The sequence below is a fragment of the Harpia harpyja genome, chromosome 14, assembly GCF_026419915.1.
Source record: "Harpia harpyja isolate bHarHar1 chromosome 14, bHarHar1 primary haplotype, whole genome shotgun sequence".
NCBI lineage: Eukaryota > Metazoa > Chordata > Aves > Accipitriformes > Accipitridae > Harpia > Harpia harpyja.
Window position 1 is genome coordinate 7960693 of NC_068953.1, and position 22053 is coordinate 7982745.

At 44.9% G+C, this 22053-nt stretch overlaps 1 protein-coding gene across 6 annotated transcripts; it reads right to left on the reverse strand.

The window, feature by feature from the left end:
• Window positions 1-282: 282 nt before the first annotated feature.
• Window positions 283-22043, reverse strand: GGA3 (golgi associated, gamma adaptin ear containing, ARF binding protein 3). 6 transcript variants are annotated; one of them, XM_052808926.1, is made up of 18 exons: window positions 21961-22015; window positions 21410-21526; window positions 16218-16302; window positions 15401-15476; window positions 14778-14876; window positions 13851-13974; window positions 12779-12882; window positions 12159-12239; window positions 10825-10962; window positions 9725-9806; window positions 9112-9228; window positions 7280-7549; window positions 6548-6615; window positions 5823-6145; window positions 5071-5336; window positions 4729-4898; window positions 3897-4007; window positions 283-2685 (listed from the first exon to the last, which is right to left on the reverse strand). In XM_052808926.1, exons 5-18 carry the CDS (start codon window positions 14859-14861, stop codon window positions 2575-2577), a joined length of 2049 nt encoding a protein of 682 aa, XP_052664886.1. In that variant the 5' UTR covers window positions 14862-14876; window positions 15401-15476; window positions 16218-16302; window positions 21410-21526; window positions 21961-22015; the 3' UTR covers window positions 283-2574. The 6 variants fall into 6 exon arrangements, with proteins under 6 accessions (XP_052664886.1, XP_052664881.1, XP_052664882.1 ...); XM_052808921.1 differs by lacking the exon at window positions 21410-21526 and having other exon boundaries at window positions 21961-22043; XM_052808922.1 differs by lacking the exons at window positions 21410-21526; window positions 21961-22015 and adding an exon at window positions 19552-21392.
• Window positions 22044-22053: the final 10 nt, after the last annotated feature.

Consider the following 22053-nt stretch of genomic DNA (forward strand, 5'->3'; position numbering starts at 1 on the left):
GTTAAGGTCACTTGTTCTAACTTGGCTTGGCAACCCTCCCCTGGTAAAGTAAACCTCATTACCAATGGTGGCATTACCTTGGCTTTTTCAGTCGCTTTGCCTCTAATAACCAGAACCGAAATTAAGCCCACCTTGTAAATGACTGGACTTTTAGAAAACAGCAACTTCTCCGTTTTTGCTTAGTTTGGATGGTTTTGAGATGACGGGTGGAGTTTTAGGATTTCCAGAAACAGCACTGTACTCCACAAGCAGTCGTTAGTAAGGGCTATCCACAGAGCCAAGTAGGGAAAACAATTTATTTAACATGCAGCAGAACAAATGCATTTGAGATGTATATACAGTTACGGCTGTTCGGTATGAAGCAGGAACCTCACCCTACAGACAAGGAACATTCATAGTTTAATTTCCAAAGCTTTTAACAACGGATTTCCACGCAGCAAGACTATGGCATCTTTCCATTTGGCTGTACAGCGCAGGCAGTATGCTGCCATTAACACTGAGAACAAAGCCATTCTGCAGAAAGCACTTGTGCTCTTCTGACTTCCTCAAAGTCACAGTGAGATTCACGTGTAGACATCTAAAGCAGTGAAACCTGCTTCCTCGGGACACACTACCATGACCTAAGCACTACCCCCATGCCTACTGGGTCTAAAGTGCTGGCAAGAACATGTCTGAGGCAGAAAGAATTCTCTCCTTGTCCCGTATCCTAGTCCATTGATTTAAAACCGCATTCTTCAAGGATCCAAACAATGCACCCATCCCTTTCACCTGCCTTCTACGTCAGGGAGCTGACAAGGCTGGGGTCTTCATGAGCTTCAGACCAGGAGTTTACAGCAAGTTCCTCGGCCAAGCTTTGATGCCACCTTCAGGGGCTTCTACAACTGCCCGGTGCCTCTGATTAGGACCTCAGGCCTTTGAATCCACTGAGTTTTTCACCTCTAGTGATTTTTACTTTGCAACACAGTAAAGAAAATTCAACTACAAATAACTCCAAGCTGCATTTGCAGTAATGGGTTTTACAGCCGCCATTAATTCCAGCAGCACATTCTCCTCTGGAGTTTTCCTACAACAGGCAGGGGTCTCCTGTGTACTGATTTTCTCGGTGCTTTAGCTGACTCCTCCCACTCTTCGTTTGATAATAGCTGTTGCTCAACAGCACTGCTAGAAATGCTGAGCTTAGTGTCCAAGGACCTGCCCTATCTGTGCTTTTGTGAATGGATGTTAAAAAAACCCCATTAATTTAAAACAGTCTGTCTCAAAGCTAGTTGAGGCACCGCTTGAGATTGGAAATCGAGAGGGAGAAGGACGGGACTGCTGGAATCCAGTTTTGGTGATTTAAATCTAGTTTCTGTGAGACTGTAGCTAGAGGGGTCAGCTCTTCTGCCCCCTGTTAGCACAGAACACTGATGTCCAGCAAAACTGCCTTCCCCCTTGGGACAATTGCACTTAGCCACTTAATACAGGGAACAAATAAAACACGGCATTAAACCCAGCACATGCATCATCACAGCCCAGTGGAGACTTCTTTCCTTTCATTGTCTGCTTGTTTCTATTTAGATATCCTATAGCTCTATTATTTACATCTTGTATGTCATTGTACTCATCTCAGTAAAACACAGTATTCAACTACAATAATAATACTGCCTGCATGAGGGGACATGAGAGGCATCTCTCCTTATCCCTGGATTCAGTCACGGCACCTGATTAGTGATTGTAAAGACATTTCTGCGCTCCAGGTGCTGTCCTCCACCAATACTGACCACTCCTTTCCAGCCCTGTTCACCTCCTCGCTACGCATTTCCTCTTTTCCCCACACTATGGAATGCAATGAAGGCAGAAAAATAACCAGTGTAACCATTTGCATACAAAACTCAGTCCCAGCTGCTCAAAATGGATACAACAGGGAGGCAGCTAGCAATATAAAATAAATATAACTAAAGATACAGCAGCGTCGCATAACACAGGGCGAGGGTCTGCTTACATTGGCCATTGGGAATGAAGCAGCAAAGGGGGAGGAAGGGAGCTAAGTGCCATTTCAGTGTAAAAAATAAGCATTCCCTCATGGAGCCAGCATTATTGCTCAACATGCTTAGCGGTTCCGGTCTGGCACTGAGGAGGGAAAAGTCCGAGGGAGGGCATGTGTAAGGGCTCTGCACTGAGGAAGCTCATGGTGGCATCATTACCCCACCAGCCTGTAGGTATCTCTGGACAGCAGGACAGGAACGAGCCAACCAAATCCCCTTCTGCTGACAGGTCTCCCCTCAAAATACAATAACTTCAAGTTTAATAGAGTGGAAGATAGAACCAGATTCACCCAGAGGTCAAGATAAAAGTAGCCAACACTGCCTGTTACTGGCTGCCACTCAGTTCATGCTTGGCATAAATGTTCCAGGACCCCTTCAATGTGGGGCAAAACATTCTGGACTAAAGCTACAAGCAGAGTGGTCAGGACATGTAAACAAAGCTGAACATCACCAGTGGATAGCATGTGTGTCCCTCCCCACGTCACATTCATTCCAGTCCTGTGGGATCCTTTCCTGGTCCTGTCACAGAGTCTCTGTCAGTGTCTTAAGGTCATAGATTCCCCCACTGCTCTACCGGGGGAAACTGATCCACTTCGCCAACCTCTGTGCTGGGCTGGTCTCCCAGTGTGAACGTCAGTCTGTACCTCAGCCTCACTTTCTCCTGCAGGAAAGACAAAACCCAAGAGCAACATGAGAACAGCCCCAGTTGCTCCCAAACAAAACATTTCACTCTTAGAGCTCTACAGAGAGCGCAAGACTTCTGTTGCATGTAGCAGGGGGAAGAGGGCCAAGGTTAAGTTCATGGAGTAGTTCAGCTGTTTAGCAAACCTGAGTTATTTACCTTACAGTTTTTATACCACAAAAGCTTTATTGCTTAGCATGGAACAGCAGGAGAAAAGCATGAATGACCTGTGATATTAGTTTGCACATACGTGGCCAGCACCCATTGCTCAGCTGCTCTCCAGTGAGCCTGAAGAATGCTGCTGGAATAGTTCAACATTTTCAAAATTAAATTCCTCATCATGTGGAAGAAGATAGAACAGTTCCTACTCTACAAAATTCCTAGTAAAACAGTAAGCAGGAGATGGAACCAGTCCTTCAGTGTGGGCCCCTCCATGTACCTCAAAAGTTTTTCAACAATCCACCAAACCCCTCTGACATTTATCCTTTTAGATCTCAAAGTTTTCCGCTGATACTTTAAGGACCCTTTTGCTGTAATTCTCGAGTAGTAACATCTAGATTTTTCAAATAATTAGAAACTACTTCAGCATACAGCTTTGAGCTTTATGGAGCAGGCTACTTAAATGAGTAACTACAGCAAGGAGAAACAGCTACTCAGATGCTCACAGCACGATCAGCAGAAAAGAAAGTGTTAACCATGTTGTTTCACCGGTCACAGGTACATCCTCAAAGAGTAATGGAACAGACACAATCTGACATTCGCCTGTTGGTTCAGGTCTGTCAGGCTATAGCCTCAACACAGAAAAAGTATTTCTACAGCACCAGCTAATTTGCCATCAATCTAATTATCGCCAAAGCCAGGCACTTCCACTGCACAAGGGAGTCAGACAAGCTCCTGATACAGCTCTGATTGCTACCCTGTATAGCTGAGCCTCATACGACCGTTGCCCTTTTGCTGGGAGAAATGTACAGGTCCTTCTCATACCTTTCCTTGCTGACAAAGTCTGTCGGGGAAGACCCTCCCTCTAGCCCTGAACTGAAACACCAACATTATGCAGTGACCACCTCTGGAGGGCAAGTTAGGAACAAACAGCTGTATCTGCTCAAATGTTTGGTCCAACCCCCCTGTAGAATTCAGCTTACATCAAATTTGTCTGACAAGGACAGGATAAATCCCACTGCCCCTCTCACCTTCGTAGGATTTGCCAGAAGCATGACTTGGGTGATGGCAGCAGGCGGCTGGATGGGATTGAATGGAGACAGCTCTGTGCCAGAGGGTGGCTGTAACTTCACTTTCATGGACTGCAAATGAAAAAGAAAGCGAAACCTCAGGGATTATCTCCTACCTTGGGGACAATGAAAGATGCAGGCACAGGCTGGGGAGATAACAGCACACATCCAAACTGAAGAGAATCCATCCACATGCGAGGATGAGGAAACAAGGGCCAGCCCAGCTTGCACAACATGATAGGGACAGGTAGACTGAGAACAAGTCAGCCCAGAGTAAAAGCACTGGTCAGGTGAACACGAACAGCACCTTCCTATCCAAGTGCTCTTGTGTCAGAGGTTTTAATGCGAACACCTTCGTGACGGTAGGCAGATTGTAGCTGAGATTGGGCCAGTTTTCAAAACACAAAGCTGGCCATCCAAAATGATCTAGGTGCAGTAAGACTAGAATGGAACATATTGTCAGATTTAGGATGTCTGTTAGAAATTCTGATTCTAAAGACCTCAAGGGTGGCTCTATCCATGTAACAGTCCTGTCGTGCTATCTGAGCCACCTTCATGAATAGACACAGCTGGACTGATCTTAGCAAGAAAAACAGAACACTAACTACCTGCAGTTCTTGACTTAACCTATGCAGTGTTTTGTGCCTCTGACAACCACCTTTACATTTTTGAAACAGGCACAGCACAGCCTATAGAAAGGTAGAACCAGGCTGTCCAAGTCCCTGAGTTCACACCCAGGCCTTCCTGAATGCATGGTTTCACGTCACTGTGGGTCTGAGCCACGCATCCCTACCTTTGGCACAGCAGCCTGCAGCACAATGTTCTTCACAGGAAGCGGTGCCGTGTTCAGCATCGAGACTACCACAACTAGCACATCTGACCTTCCCGGCGGGCACTCCCTGGCAAAGTGCAAGAGGATCCGGAAGCCATTCTTGTCATAGGCTGTCACCGGGAGGGCACTGCCTACCGCAGAGAGAAAAGGGGAGAGGAATGCAGGTTTATGCTGCAGAAGACGATCTGCAGCAGCATTAGGCAATCTGACTGTTCTGCTGGGACATCTCATCCTTTCTCTCTACTTCATAAGCTTTGCTTTTAAAAAATGTTCAGAGAAAGGTGAAAAACCTGAGATACTCACTGGGTTTAATGGATTCCAAGGGAACGTGGACATTGGCCAAAGAAATTTCAGGTGCTTTCATGGGACTGCCTTGCTGCTGGAATGATGCTGGCTGGAAGAGAGGACTTCCTGAGCCAGCAGCGCAGCTGCTTGGGAAAGAAATTGGAGGGGCTCCAGGGGCAGTGGCTGGCAGCCCTGCAGGTGCTATTAATGGGGCAGAGGTGACAGTGGTTGGCATAGTAACCCCAGGGAACACCGAGGGTGTCGCCATGCCTTGGGTGGCAGTCCTGGAAGAGAAACAGAAAAAAAAAGGGAAACTGAGCTGAAAGCGGAGCAGGCATTTCACTGCAAACCCAAGATAACAGCAGATCACAAGGACAAAGCAGTGGCCCGGAGCTACAAGGAAAGTGGTGGTGGTAGGCTTAGGCATCACTTGTCTAAGTCAAGAAGAAAGCCCAGTCCCACTTTGGCAAAGATGGGCAAGGCTAAGATGGGCAAAGGCCTCTGTACCTTAGCAGCCTGTTCAACTTTACACCATGCATTTGTATCAGGCAAGAGTACAGCTGTTGTGCTCTACATAGTAGTGCCTGCCTTCACCTCCCAGAGGTGGGACCCTTGTATTAGTTTGTAAACTTAAACCCTCTGAGAAGAGAAATCCCAATCACACATTCCTACCAAACCAGAAAGTTGAAAGCCTGCCTCTGAACCTGACAATGCAGCAAGCTTGGCTTTCTAACTGCAGAGACAAAGCAAAGTCCAGGACTTTTACTTACCCTTTGGCTTCTTCAAGGAGTTGTCCCAATGCATCCATCTTATGTGACATATTGCTCCCCACAGACGAGCTGAAGTACCCAGGAGCAGCTGCAATAGTCTTAGGAGGCCCCGAAGGGGCAGCCGGTCCAGCAGAGAATACAAATGGTGCCGAGTTTGGTGCTGGGATGCTGGGAGCAGTCTGAGAGGCTGTGAAAGCAGAGGGCAGTGTCACTGATGTTCCACATGTGGTCTGTGATGTGTGATGGAGGAGAGGGTTCCCTGCAGGGTTGCAAGCAACAGTCACCATCTTCGGATTAAAGAAATCCAGGTCCAACTGGTCATTCTGAAAGAGAGGACAAGTAGATGCTCTAACTCACTGCTACCCCCTGTTGTAGATATGGCACTGTTACAGAGGGAGATAGATTTACCGCAAAAACACGTGCTGGGTGGCAAGCAGCAAAGTCTGTGGCCTATGTCAGGACTACATCTGATCTGTAATTTAAGCAAAGGAAGCGCTAACATCATGGGGGACAGATGGGAAACTGAGAAAGCCAGGTTCAGGGATATCTACTCTGTTTAGACACAGCTATTCCAGAGTATAGGGCTAAGCCAGACTTCCCCTCAGAACAGCTGCCCTTCTGCCTGTATGTGTGATCACTTGTTTCTCCAAGGTGACAGAGTGTGTCCTGAGACCTCCCACAATGAGAACCTCTCTCTCCCCTTCCCCTGAGACCCTCCTTTGTACCTCAAACATGCTCCATTGGTTGTTTTCTGAGGTCTCCTTCACTGCTGCAGGAGCTGGGTCATTCAGGCCTGAAAGGAAAAATAACAAGAAGGTGACTGGAGGAGAAAATGAGTTAGGTGTCACCCCTTGGCAATTGTTTCAGTACCATCAAACTACTTGATTCAGCTCCGCCAGAGCCCAAGAACCTGATGGAAGACTGAAATGGGCTGCAAGTCTTTGATGAGGAAAAGAGACAGACAGCACCAGTAGCTGACAGTCACCCCTTGCACACAGCTCTTCTAACCCTTCCTGATTTGCAGTGTCTTCTGCTGTTCACATGCGGGCTCCACAGGCAGGCACTCTGCAGGCTCCTATATGCAACCCCTCTAAGGCACCTTGCTCTTTAGCACAGCTGCAAAGTCAGGGGTGAAACTTGTACCAAACTGCAGCCTGCATGTCTGGCATATCCAAGCACGTACAGAGATCAGACTGCAATTACACTCAACAGTTATTTCACTTGCAGCCTACTCTGGGAAGATCACAGAGTTTTTAACACTAACTCACTGACCAGGTCTTACACTCAGGCTGATGCAAGGGAGTGTCCCCTGGACTTCTCTAGAAACCAAAGGCATCTCATGCTCCTTTTAGGCATGCCACATACACAGCCAGCCCTCACACTCACGCTGAAGGAAGAAAGCAGTCTTTGTTAGGCATGGACTAAGTAGCCCTTTTCTGGGCCCCTCAGTGTCTTACCTAAGCACAGAAGCTCCTCATCCAGCAAGGAGAGGGAGTTAGCCGTGCTGCTCTGCTGAGCGGGTGCGGCTTCCACTTGGCTAGAGGAACTGCTCCGCAACTGTGCGAACGTCTGGGGAGGCGGCGGGAGAATGGGGATTTCTGCTGGGGCTGGGGCTACTGTGGGGGCTGGCGTCAGGGTGGTAGGTGGCATTGGAGGTGGCGGGGTGCTAGTGACGTCCAATCCAGCAAGGTCAATGAGGGTGTTGAGATTACTTGTGGAGTTACTCCCTGCAGCGGACAGGAGAAGAGCACTACTAGGAAAGAAGGCAAAAGGCTCAGAGCAAACCCAATGTACAGAAGAAATTATCAGAGAGATGGTTTAGATAACACAGATCCTCATTTATTTATGGCTCTTCATAACAGAGAAAGCTCACATGCTTTCCACCTAACCATTTGCTGTCCACAAGCTACTTAAATCAACCCAGATACTTAGGAAATTTCTATATGAAAAGCAACACCTGCTCCAACCACTGCTCCTTCCCCAGTGCATCTTGTAGCACAATTCATAATCTTTTCAAAATCTTTTGAGCTCAGATGAGGCTTTGGGAGATCCTACAGAATTACAATAAACAAAGGGTACCAGAGAGCTAGAGAGCTGAGGAAAATTCATACTGTCTGGATCTTCGTATTTAGAATAGTCTTGTCCCAATAAGTTGCTGTCAGGCAGCATTATTCATTCCTCTACTGCTCTCCAAAAATGTTTAAGTGACTCCCAAATGGTAATTCTATCACACACATGTCCAGAGCTTTCAATGGTGAAGCTGAAGTGTAAAGTGGGCAACTGGCCTAAATTGACAAATGGAATTGCTGGCAAGGCCAGGAACAGGACCCCTGGCCTGCCTCCCACTCTTCTGCTCTTGTCCTTTTGATAAAATCGTCTTCTTACATGTCACCATTAAGAAACAGGACAAATGTGGAGAGGAAAATGTATGAGAACTTCCAGCCACACAAACTGTTCAGGTGCAGGTTTGCTACTGATGTTATCAAAGGTTTCAATAATATGGAACGACCAATGGTAAATGCAAAGCTGCAGCACTGTTGCTCATGTCCAAGATTGTTTATCCACTGCTAAGGAGCTGTCCTGTCCCCCTCTGATTCACAAACTGTTGGCCACAAGAAGCATCAATAGCCTATTTTACCACAATTAATAGGAAACCCTGTCCAAAAGTCTTAGAATTGCAGGATTCAAAAACTACCCAGTTGGCTTCCCAGTGTCGTGGTTTAACCCCAGCCAGCAACTAAACACCACACAGCCGCTCACTCACTCCCCCCCACCCAGTGGGATGGGGGAGAAAATCGGGAAAAGAAGCAAAACCCGTGGGTTGAGATAAGAACGGTTTAATAGAACAGAAAAGAAGAAACTAATAATGATAATGATAACACTAATAAAATTACAACAGTAATAATGAAAGGATTGGAATGTACAAATGATGCGCAGTGCAATTGCTCACCACCCGCCGACCGACACCCAGCCAGTCCCCCGAGCAGCGATTCCCCGCCCCCACCTCCCAGTTCCTATACTAGATGGGACGTCCCATGGTATGGAATACCCCATTGGCCAGTTTGGGTCAGCTGCCCTGGCTCTGTCCTGTGCCCCTCCAGCTTTCTCGCTGGCTGGGCATGAGAAGCTGAAAAATCCTTGACTTTAGTCTAAACACTACTGAGCAACAACTGAAAACATCAGTGTTATCAACATTCTTCACATACTGAACTCAAAACATAGCACTGTACCAGCTACTAGAAAGACAGTTAACTCTATCCCAGCTGAAACCAGGACACCAGGAACTCACCTTCCACTACAGACATCACAGGGAGATCCACTTCACCATTGATCACTTGCCCCTCTATTATTTTTTTATAGGAATTTATCACACGGGATAAATTGTCACTGGCCTGCAGGATATCCCCTATATGCAAGAGACACAAAAACGACCTCCAAGACTTTAGTCACGTTGCTCCCGCTAATGCTGAGATTACTCAATTATCAACTAAAAAATCAGCAAGAAAAAGCATCATTATTTGGCTATGAGCTCCATTACTCTGTCTTTGCCACGCTTCTCTAAGCAATACCCTGACCTTTCTAGGTCCATGCACATTACAGTAACAATGGAAAAATGAGTCCAAGGCTTTGCTCCCCACAGCAACTCCCCTCCCCTTCCAAAGCAGCAGCTGTCCCCCATTATTGCCCCTAGCCTCCCTAACCACCAACTCTACTGTCAAGTCCTTGCCTGAATTTAAATGATAAGCATGAAGAGGCAAGGCTCTTGTCTTTTATCTGCTTGCGCAAAGCAAAGCGCATCCACAATGAAGAGGCATCTTTACAGCAGTCGTTCCCTTGCTGAACTCTTGCACAGTCACAGGTCGCAAAAGCAATTAAAAAAGGAGAAGTGTAGCTTAGTTTACCCAAACTGCTGTCATTATCCTCTGTCTCACTGGCCAGCTTGAATAATGTCCGTCTTTTGGTTTCACACCTTTCACAGAGCTCCTAGGAAGACAGATTAGGACAAAGGGTTTCATCAGCCAGGAGCCACTGTCAGCAATCCCAGTCAGCACAGAGTGACTCCCCAGGCATGCATTGGAAAGTCCAGAACAGAGAAACCAGTCTCCCTGTGTTGAATGTGCCAGTGTGGCTGGACAACCAAGATCCCCTGTCCCTGCCCTATTTACAGGGCTGTGAAGCATTACATTAGCCTGGGAGTCTAAACACAACCTGCATTTTCAACACAACATCTCTCAGTCCTCCCTCACATCAGCACTTATGGCCAGCTCTAGTCCAAAACAGATCTAGTCCAAAAGTTCTTTGTATTACAGTAGTCCCTAAAAGCCCAAGGAAGAGCAGAATTGTGCTTCAACAATTATGCTTCAATTGTGCTACAACCACACAGAAGAAAGGTGGCAAGAAAGAAATGTTTCACAGAAACAAACCAGTTTCTTAAGCTTCCTACTATCGTTTCAGGAGCTTGTTGTTAAAAATGAGTAGTTTTAACTTTTTTAATTAGATAAGGTGCAACTCTTCAAGGCCCTGGGCCTACCCAACCATCCCTGGTGGCTGTCTTGATTTTTACGTTCTTGACGTTCTCCCAACCTTATAACACCAGCTAAAACTCTTCCTTTGAAGGGGAGGACCTATTTTCTGCCCCATTCAGCCTTTAGTTTATCCATCCACAGTGCTGTAAGGGACAGTTATACTCTACAATCAGTATGTCCTAATAGGAGCAAGAATTACAAACTGCAGCTTCTCTATTCTGCCACGCTGCAGCTTTGGAGAACAGCTGTACCTCACTTCAAGCATGTGCAAAACTGAGCTATTACCCACGGAGTCCTTTGGTGAAAGGCGTTAAAAACATGGTTATTTTCTTTCCTGCTGTTTCCCACAACTGCTCTTGTTTCTCGCCATTGCTCTCCATTTTACTGCACTGTTTGTAATTCTCTGCAAAACTCAGTCTGTAAGAAGAAAGGACTGACTCCAGGATTTCTAGCAAGGAGGAGCAGCTCAGACCCACCTTCATGAGCTCCCTATCTGCCTCTGATGAGTCCTCTTTGCTGTAATGAACCAACATCTCATTCAGCAGCTTCACGTTGTTATTCACTTCCTCCAGCGTGTGCATGCGTTTTGTCACTTTTTGAATCCGAGCCTCATCCTTCAGGGTATAAAACAGACATAAAAAGTGAGTTTCCCTGTAAAGGTCCACAGTATCACAACAGCAGGTATTATCTGTAAATCATGTCAAATTATGTCTATTTAAGCTTAAGCTAGGAAAAAAAAACCCAACCAAAAAACCTCTCCATTCATGTGAAGTTTTGTTTATTATCTTTTCACCACCATTCTGAAATGACAGAAAACCCCATATTTCAAAAAAATCTCATTAAATAGACTTCAATGTATAATTATACCACTAAAAATAGAAAAGTTCCCCAAAGTTCCCTTTGACCTCTTCAGAAGATTTTTTTTTTGTGTGTGTGTCACTTGATGCCATTTTATGAAAAAGATGTGTTTGAAGCAAAACATTTACTAGGAACAACAAGCACTCTCTGGTAGAAAATGTCCACCCAACTCTGACTTGAGATTCCAACTAAAGATGTAGGGGAGTCTGCTCTGGGGACAAGAGGAGCTTGAATGGAAACATTTCAGTAACCTATACATCCTCTTCAGTCTAGAAGCTATCCTTTTATTTTTTTTTGCCAGAATCACAGTGAGTCATTTCCTGGACTCCAGAGTTTCTAATGACTGCCAGGGGTGGATGCATCACAGCTCTACAAATAGGAAGGTGTTTCCATGAAGCCTGCTTGTGAGAAGACCCAGTCCAATGACTCAGTCCTCAGTATCCAAGGGTGGTACTGCGATGCTCCCACTAAACCCTGACATGAAATACCATATTGAGTGATGGGAACATAGTTAATTACAACAAGGGTCATTCAATCCTTACCCCTTCTTGCCCTGTCCTCCACCAGAGACACCAATTGTAGACATTTTTGTGATACAAACATCTCCCAGTTGCAAGCTGGAGTCAAAATTACAACACGTTCATATCACACAGAGCCCTACTAAGTCATCAGATGGCATCCCCTTTATGGCGGCAACCACAGGGACTAGATGCAAATTAGCACTGTTAGCAGTTTTAAAAAAATAGTAAAAGGCTGGATGTCGCTGATGGTCAGTCTCATTCAGTCCCCACAACTTAACTAAGGAATGTACTAATACAATGCTCCCAGAGCCTGAAAACCCCAAGTTCTGCCACTGACATGATCCTAAAGCTCTCCACCATTTTGAAGTCAAATTGCTTAAAAACTCGAAAGCAGACTGCTGACTGGGACCAAACCTACAGGAATTTCTTACCTCTTTTACCATGGATTTTATAAGCTTGTTGGCCTCTTGTAAATCATCTGGGTTTTTGCTTTTCAGCAGTTTGGCTAGAAGCTGTAAGATGGGAAGAGGATATTCAGGAAACAAATAAAGACCCTTGGCAAAGGGAAGCAGTGAAAGGAATCTAAGTGAAGAATTCATGGGAAAAGAGATACAGCCCACTATTACAAAGCTTACAGTGCTTTCATAGTTACAGTGACTTCAGCAGGAGTCATTTATGGTTTATTATTTTATGCCAGTTGCTGCATTCTTGCTTCTACACAGGACATATAGTGTGAAATCTCAGAGACTTCTGACACTAGATAAGCATTCCTCCCATACATCATTTCTGGTCGTGTGTGTGAAATGTTCTCTGCCTTCTAGTACTACTGCAGGATGGCACTTTAACGAGGAATAACCTCATAATGGTAACACAGACAAGGCCTTAACTGGAACTTCAAGTTAGGTAGGTGGACAAAGCAAGGAGTTATGTGAAAGTACACACCACCACCCCAAAAATTAAAAGCTGAATTAGTATACTTTACTTCCTTATTCTAAATGTGCATTGAGTAATCACTTTTCATTAGTGATGACGATACATGTCTTCACTGTACCTTGGATTTCTCCTCATCATCAAACACAGGGTTTTTGGGACGAGGTGGTGGAGAAGGAATCAGGGTTCTGTCTGCAGGAATCACAGGATCAAACATAACGATCCCTGAAAGCAGAAAGGGAACCCACGTGGGTTTGCACATGCAGTCACACCAGGCAGTGCACCCAGTTACTCACAGGCTGCTATCAAAGCGAACATGCAGTCAATCTGTCCATTGATACTAGCACACTGTTCCAATGAACAATACAGGATCAAAATCACTGAGCATGCTAGCTGTAAAAACAAAGAAGGTTTTCTTTGATAAAGGCCAAAACCCCAGCAAATGTGTTGCCATGTCCATATTGCTCCTCTAATAGCTCAGTATAATCAATAGCTCTCCACTATTTGTCTTTCCCCCTTTCGCTTTACCTGTTAAACCAGTAAGTGAAGTCGCAGACAACCCAGCTTTGTGCAAACTCAAGGGCATGACGTTTGTATAAACGAGCTGAGCAGGAAAGCAGACAGCAGTGCAAAACGGGGTGATGAGCAGACTCCTAACCACGAGTGGGGAAAGAGCTAAGCTCCCTGCTTGTTCCACTGTCAAATCCTTAGATTTGTGCTCCAACTAAAGAGCTTTCCTGGAACCAATTTTTCTTGTGTTGAAGCCGCATGCTTCTCAGCTGAGCTTTTTTCACTGTGCCTACACAAGAAATTTGTATCAGCTGAACTAAAGGCACAATTGTGAAGTGATCTAGTGAAAAGAACACAAAAGACTACACAGAGGCTCTTATTTCACTTTAAATTAGACTTGTTCAAATCATTTAATAGCTACTTCCAGAAAAACTCAAAAAAGGCCCTGCAAACCAAAACAAAAGTATTTGTAAGGTGTTTAACTACTCTAGTTAAAAAAGCCAACCCAACCCAGCCCAAGGCATTTAAATATAATGAGAAGCTTTTCAGGGTATCTCCTCCCTTGTTCTATCTCCCCCCAGAGCTTGCCTTGAGCCCATATAACTAGAAGCTATATATTTTGTGACACTCCTGCTTAAAGCACAGGCTGGAGAGAATGGACGAACGAGCAGCTGACTTCCTACCTTGTCGCTTCAGCATGTAGTATGCATCCTTGATTTTGGACTCTTCTGGCAATGCCACTGTCCAGCTATACAGCAATTCAATGACTTTGGTCTTCACCTTCTCTGAGACTCGGTCTCCTAGGTACTACGAGTGGAAAAAAGATGTAAATTCTCCACATTCTTAATTTCTTTTTAAAAACAAAGCCCAAACCCAGAGAATGGAAGTTCAGTGATATGCATTAAAAGGTGTATAATCCAAGTTCCAAGATGATCTAAGATACATCTTATTAAGAGGAAAACATGCTCCTCTAATATATTTGAAATAACAGTGAAGAGAAGCTTTGTGATTATCTTCAGCAAAAGGAAAAGCAGCTATTCTGTTGGTTTCAGGATTTTGCTAGTTAAAAATTACAGCAATACAGATAACTGCCCCTGTCTTATGGGAAAGAATATGGGAATACTTTGCTGCATCAATCATGCCATGGGGTACCTCTGTCTATTTTTCACTACATCAAACTGATCATGAATATTGAGGGACGTAGCCAGGCACTCTTTACACAGCAAGTCGGCAGCAGAGTGAGGACTAGAACTCTAGGGTGTGTTGCCAAGTCTCTTGTTTTAACTTCTGCATCACACCTCTCTTCCACTAATGCTGGAGTTTTGTTTGTTTTTTAAAAAAAACACAGCCCAAGCTTTAGAAGCCCTTGAGTTACACGAAGGATTAGAACAGTACAGAGACTATATACTGATGGTAAATAAGTACAACTTACTGAGAAAAATAGTAAGCAGAGCATAACAAACAAACAAAAACTTAGCTAACAAATGCTCTTGAATATAGGCTAATAAATGCCATGAGCCAGACAGAGCACTGCAAACATTTTGGATGTTGCCTGCAGCTTATGGAGGCCAAACAAAAAGTAAATACAGCCATAAGGCTCGGGGACTAACCTTTGGAGACACAACTTTTATTAACTCGTTTAAAAAGCGAAACTTCCCTACTTCATTATGAAATCTTCTCCCACAATTCTTCATACAAGCTTCCAGCACCTGCATTCAAGTAATAAAAACAGGGGCTGAAATGAACACCAAAACCCTGCAGTAACAGCGTAGCTGTGTTCTGCTTATAGGGGAACGGAAGGACCCACATCAGTGGGACACGTATTCCTGCTCTGCAATACAGGCATGAATATCCCATCTTTAAGGGTGACATATCACAGCAGGCTGGTCTCCCACCCTCAGCCATGTATATATGGGTCTAAGTTACCTCACCATCAGGTCTCATAACAATGAACACAAATCTTGCCTGAAGATAACAAATGAAAGCAGCTAAAACTAAACCAGAGGTTTTTTTCTGACTGCCCTATTGCTAATGAGCAATCTGGACACTTCAGTTACGTAACTGTGCTCCCTCTCACTGCCCACTCTCTCCCAGCAGAGGGGAATCAGGGCATTCAGCCCCAGAACTAGCCCCAGGTAACCCCACTGACACACACTGTGCCCCCTTAGACTCCGCACAGATGACACAAAATAATATATAACTGGATTTAACAGGAGAGGTAAGGACTACCTACTGTCAATGCTTGGACTGCCTCCCATTCCTGTGGTGACTGGATTTTATGAGCCAGAAGTCTCACAGCTATCTGTGGCCTGAAACAAAGCAGATCCCCATTACAAACAAAGCAGGCAAACACGCTGAAGGATTTTCAGACTTTCACAAATTCTACTGTTTAAACAAGATGCCTTTCACATAATTATAAGGGAATGCCATTTAGTACTTTTCATCTTTCCATCAGTGTACAAAGGCTAACAAGAAAAGTTCAGTGCATCTTCATAAGCCTGGGTGTTTGCACATACAAAAGGAAGCGAGGGCTGGTAGTCTGAGCCAGCAATTCCAGACTCCTGCTTGGGAGGGGCCAAACAACTCCCAGTACAGTCCCCAGCCCAGGAAATCACTTCATTTCTCTTGCATTAGTTTCCTTTTTCCAGAAGAAAACACTTCTTCCTTAGCTCACAGGAATGCTGTGACCCAGGAGGTTTCCTCAGTGAAGCCTTGTGAAGATTTTAAAGACATGAAGCCCCATCAGGCACTAAGAGTTATAACCCCATTTTACAGACTGACGAACAGACTGAGTTTGGCTAGATGAGAACCCTGCACGGGCAGAAGCTGACATTAGAGGCAGATTCAGAATTCACTTTTTCCTAGTGCTCAGTCTGTATATAAGCCATGCTGCCTTTCACAAAAGAGAAACCACACTTTGCAGCATCTTGTTTCTTTTGTAGACAGATTGTCCTTGCAGTATCAGAAAACATGAAAGTTTGATGATCAAATGATATATTTTAAACTGTGAATGTTAATTTTTTAAGTCTAGAGCGGTTTGGGACACCCACCCTTCAAGTTCTTTGTTGATCTGGTCACAGAATCCAATGATGTATTCCCAGTCTTCTTGCCTGTTAGATGGGTTAGTGGCTTTATCTTTGGTAAGGGAAAGAGAACATATTACCAATCAAGCAAAAGAAACAGTATAAAAGGTCATGCATTTCCTAGAGAAAAGCGTCTGACATCTGTTACTAACTATAAAAAAAGGAGAAAGAAGTTCACACATGGTATGTCTGTTCAGGGAAAAGGGTGTGTCCAAGTTGAGACATCCAAATATCCAGCAAGAATCACTGCTTTCCAAAAAAACAGGTGCCAAATCTCAAGAACTTAGAAACATGCTATTTCCACACTCTAAATGAGAGTACAAGATAAAATATTTGAGTTCACACAGTTTCCCTCTGCCTGAAATGCTATATCTTTCTATTTGGCTATAACATTAAACTTCTTAAAGGCTAAACCCTCACACTTTCTACATAGGAGATTATTTTTGTATTCCCTGGGAGTTTTGTAGAAGTAAGAGCTGGAACATCAGATGTTTAATATAAGTCATTTAGCATTAACACTTGTTTTTGGAGTACCAGCTGATTTGTTAGATGCCTTAGCATTTCTCCTGGAAATTATGAACTGAATTTTATTATTATACATTGAGTTGTTCTTGCAAGTAATAAACACCACAGCCTGTACCTAACCAGGAATTCAAATCCTATATGATCAAACTGAGAGACTGATGCTCTACTGACTGGGCTATTTCAGGCTCCTGAAGGATCCTCCCTTGGGTACCAGGGCCTCATTCATTGTGAGACTGCAGAATAGTGAGGCTATCAGCATCTTTTTTTGTTATGAATGCATCTTCTCCATGTATTCTGCTTAACTCTGATGGAGCACTGAATTTACAGTAGACAAGATTCCTGCTTTAACCTAATTTTCCAGCCAAGATGACCAGACATGATGATTTTTCTTTCTTGTAAGGGAAGAAATAACGCACTGTAGCTATATATCTTCGGGCTGGCATTTAAGAAGCCTTCCTCAAAATTTTAATACAATGAAAAGAGATGCAGAAAAGAAACTATTGCTTAGCCAGATAGTATAGAGCAGGGGATGAAGGACAGGAAAAAACCCAGTACACATCCCTGTAATTTCATCATAGAGGGAAGCATAACGAAATAAACACATGCTAATTTACAAAGTGTCATTTTTTTGTCATCATTAAAACATATCCTTTTACCTTTCCAGAGGCAGATAAAAACAGCTGTCAAACATATACTCTGAAACCTCACTGTCACAGGGCACCATAGTCCTCCTACTGTGGCAGTCCTACAAGGTTTGCTCGTATTTTCCTCCTCACAGAAGGATAGTTGTAAAGCAGTTTTGTAAATTGTTCCACGGATTGCATCTGCAGAGGTGAATCTCTGTGCTCACTGCTGACTTTCATGGGACCCTAGATAAGCAAAAGGCCGCAGCCAGGGAGGACCAAGTGTAGGATCACATCTTGTTGTACAAGCTAAGCTACCAAGCTATTTTTTGAACTCAAGAGCTTCAAGGGAGGCTTAGTTTAAAATGCAGCTGCTGCAGAGCCAAGCAACTGTTCAAAACATATGTGGCACTTAAACCTTATTACCACACTCACAACTGCTGAATACCCTGGAATCATCATGAAACCGTGGACTTATAACAATCTAAAGTCTTTTCATGCAAGTCAAATGACATTGTGCATGGTTTGGTGCTCCAAAGCACCTCTGCTGCTCTGCAGGCCTAGATGAAAGAAACACAGTTCATGGCTGGAGTTAATGGAATTTATTTAATAAATACAGTAAGAGTACAAACAAGTAAATTCACTCAACTAAATGAACTACTTGTTGGTTGCACTTCCTGAAATTAGGAAAAAGATCTGGTACAAACAGGAAAATGTAACCAACATTTCCTTGCCAAATTTTATTTTTAAAGCTGTTCCAAATATCTCCAAAGATTTCTTGGAATAACACTGGATTATTTCACACTCTCAGATTGGGTTCAGATTAATCTAATTTTTTGCACCAAAAGCTCTCACATAAAGATAGTAAAGTCCCAGAAGGAGAGGGAGATTACTGAAGGGAAGCTATGTTTCACATGAAGAAACTCCCTATTTCTAACATTCATAAAATCTTCATGTGAAATCCTAGTTCATCAAAGTTAATAAGCTTGATCAGAAGTCCTGCCCTGGCTCTGGAGATTGACGTGTCTGCATGACACAAGTCAACGGTGTGTATGGATACTTATTACCAATCTCAGTACAGCCACATGAACACAGCATCCCAGACAAGCTAAATTACCTTGCCTAATCTTTTCAGGACATCCCTACATGAAGCTGCATCATGCCTATCAAGGCATAACTTAAAATCCTCTATTTTTATGCAGAATGCTTAAAATGTGGGCAGGGAGCTCCTCTGCACTGCCTTATAAATATGCTTCAACCCTTATATGAAAGGATTTGTTCCAGGAAGAAGAGTTTGGTGCTCTGGAATATCGAATCCTTGGCTTCTCTGTTGAAACTGCCAACAAAGGCCCATTTGGTACCCGTTATAAAGTTTGGTTTCAGAGACGCTTGTCCATCAGGTCCCATCCTGAAAATCCCATTTCACATTGGCAACCAAGTGAATGTGATTGGCAACCTGGGAACAAAAGTCTCAGCACTACCCCAGTCCTGCCACCATCTCTGCCTTAGCTTTCAGACACCGCTGCACTTGGACATATAAAGTTGCTTCATGCTTGACCTAAGCGTCAGAGCCCTTCCGCCCTCAGTTGCCCTGCTAAACCCTGAAACGCTAATGAGTCAACATTCAGATGCATCATTAGATATGAAACAAAGGTGCTTATTGTCTCTGTAGAGAAACAATGTTGGAATGCAGAGAACCACAGAACATTAATTGACTGGTAATGAATGCTCATATTTTCTTGGGTTTACTTCTCTACTGAAGTGAGACAAAAGCCATCCCAACAAAGGGTTTCCCCAGATCAGGCTTAGCATATGAATTGGGAATCTCCAACCCAGGCATGTCGAGTCTAACAGTTGGATTCTGTTTGTATCCCTGGAAGGAGAAGCAGAATGCTGACCCATGACAATACGAGGAAAAAACAAAGACAATCATAATATTTTATCTGTCTGCATCTATTACATACCTGGACATTGCCTAAGCCTGACACGAATGTGATACAATAAACTTCCTTTTGGATGCAGCAGAAAAGGCAGCGCTAAAGTCAAAGGATCCAGCTGTGTTTGTACAACTGACATTATTTCTAACCTCCTCTTCTATTTCAGCCAAGTGCAGAAGAAGAGCTGGCCAGCAGGGAGAGAACAGAAAGGATCACCTTTTCTCATCCCAGCTGCCTGAAATGAGGCAGGAGACATGAAGATGCTACATCATCACTGGCTGAAGTGCAGATCTTGCTGCAGCATTAGGACACGAGGATGATGTTACTTCATGGGTCTATGACTCCACCTGATGACAGAGACAGGGCAGCATGGAAGGCTGCATACCACCGGTACAGAAAAAAAAAAATCATTGGCAATAAGAAATCTTCCATCTTCCTGTGACTGGGAAGTTGGTTGTGCTGCTGAGCAATTCTGGCCCTTCCCTTTAGTAAGGGCACAGGAGATGCACAACCTCAAGGTTAGCATTAGACACAGAACAGCTTTGTGATGGTTACAAGAAAAAAAACCTCAGGAGGCCTGGTGAAAGCACTCAGATGCACCAGCCTTTGCACTCTGCATTCCTGGTCCACACAACTCCTCTGGTAATTTATGTACACTAAATGCTCCATGCTCCCCTACAATGGGAGGAGCGATATAATCACACCAGCACAAATCACTGTAGCAGTGACCTGGCATAAATGCATCCTCTTAAATGAGAGCAACACTCAAGCCTTGAAAAATGTGTACACCTCTGCAATCAGGCTCACTGCAATATTTCTTAGAGTGAGTAAGGCCTTTGCAACACTACCCTTTAGCATATGTTCTCTGGTGCAGAATATCCTACTGCTTGGCCAAGGAGAGATAACTTCTCTCTTAACTTCCACAATTAAAAAATAACCCCATGAAACAAACAGTCAGGAAGCTTTCCAGGCTATACAACCTAAAATATTCTTCCTACTAGAGATATTTTCACACATAAACTGAACTTGGTGAGTCAGCTCTCCTCAGAGAAAGATTAAAAGGAAGGGATGTGGGTGTTTCTTCATGTGTCTCACTGGCTACAATAAAAGATATTGACAAACTGTGGGAGTTCAGAGGAGCGGCAAAAATGGTAAGGGGACAGAAGGGATTTATCTAGAATGAGAAGTAAGAGCTGAAAACATCATTTAGCCAGTAACTCCTATAACAGGTGATGATACCATGTATGTGTTTGAATTTTATACAAAAATACCAAGAAAGAACAAGAATTATTTAATCTTGTTTATGGAAGGATAACTCCAAAAGGGTACAGGTTTTATACTTTAAGGTATTTATCTTCTGCTGTTTGCCTAGTGCCCGACTACTTAGGAACTTCACTCACTGCTGTAATCAAACAAATAACTATTAAAAAGAGAAGAAAATCTAGGCAACAAGCTAGTGATGTGCAGGATAACCTCCCAGGGACAGCAGCAGGAGCCCCTGTGCGTGGAATATCTGAAAAACAATTACTGTTATGACTGATTCATTCAAGAATCACCTCCTGATCCGCCGGTGCGGGGCTAGGATCCTGCAGCGCTAGGTTCTATACAGCCAACAGCCCAAAAGCCAGCCAACTCACGGGCAGCACTGACAGACAGATAACGAGGAGATACTCACCAAGTGCTGTGCGTGAACAAGCCGTGTTTTTTTGGTTCCCCCCTGCCCCCGACTCTAATGGTTAAGATTCTGTGATAAAAAAATACCTTATCGTGACAAAGGATTTTTAAATATTCCAGTCTGTATGAAATGGGCATCCATAACTCCTACCCTGAAACTGCAGCTAGGCATAAAGCAGAATTTGTCTGCTTGAAAATCACAGTTCTATAACACATGAACACAATTTATTTGGGAAATCCCTACAGTTCTCAACCTCACAAACAGCACTAAGGCTGTAGACTTAGCTGACCAAAATCCAGGTGAGGGAAGACGAGGCAGCAGAGACAGACACGTACCATGAACCTCTAGGTCAAAAAAAAGCAACAGCCTTGCAGGTGCCGAGCAAGGTGAGCAACAAACCTGCCCACTCCTCACGCCTCCCAACAAGCAAATCGACGACCGGACCCAAACCGCTGCTGTGCCCCTACAGCCACAGTTCTGCATCTCTCCTTCGCCGATGTTGCCGCGCTGAGGACGCTGGACACCAGAGCGGGCGAGTCGGTGGCAGCGAGCACCGGCAAGAGGGGAGGCCTCAGCCCTTTCCCCCCACCGGGAGGCCGCATCCCCGCGCAGGCGGAGGTCTCTGCTCCGGGGCACCGTCCCCAGGGTGCTCACACCCCCTTCACCAGCCTCCCCTGGACGGCACCGCCTCGGCCCCGGCCAGCTCAGGGCCCCCCGCCTCGCTGAGGGGGGCGGCGGGGAAGGGCGGGAGGAGAGCTGCGGTGAGGCGATGGGAAGGGCCCGGGGCTGAGGGGGCCTGAGGCGGCGGGGGGGGGGGGGGGGGCGCCAGGCCGAAGGGAGCGGGGCTAAGGGGCCCCGGCCGGGGAGGCTGAAGGGCCGCGGGGACCCCGGGGCTGAGGGGAGCGGTGCTGAGGGCCGGGGGGTGGGGACGGGGACCGCGGGGTACTCACTGAGCCACGACTCCAGGCTCTCCCCTTCCGCCTCCGCCATGTTGCCGGCGCGGCCCGAGGCCCCGCCCCGGCCGCGCGAGAGCCGAGCGAGCG

Excerpts from the sequence above, each read along its gene's own strand:
- GGA3 (XM_052808921.1), bottom strand. The coding sequence starts at position 22,000 with ATGGCGGAGGCGGAAGGGGAGAGCCTGGAGTCGTGGCTCA. Across the intron at positions 7,550-9,111 it reads TGTGATGTCTGTAGTGGAAG|GGAGTAACTCCACAAGTAAT; the intron begins GTGAGTTCCTGG and ends TGTCCGCTGCAG. Across the intron at positions 4,008-4,728 it reads TGCAGGCTGCTGTGCCAAAG|TCCATGAAAGTGAAGTTACA; the intron begins GTAGGGATGCGT and ends TTTCATTTGCAG.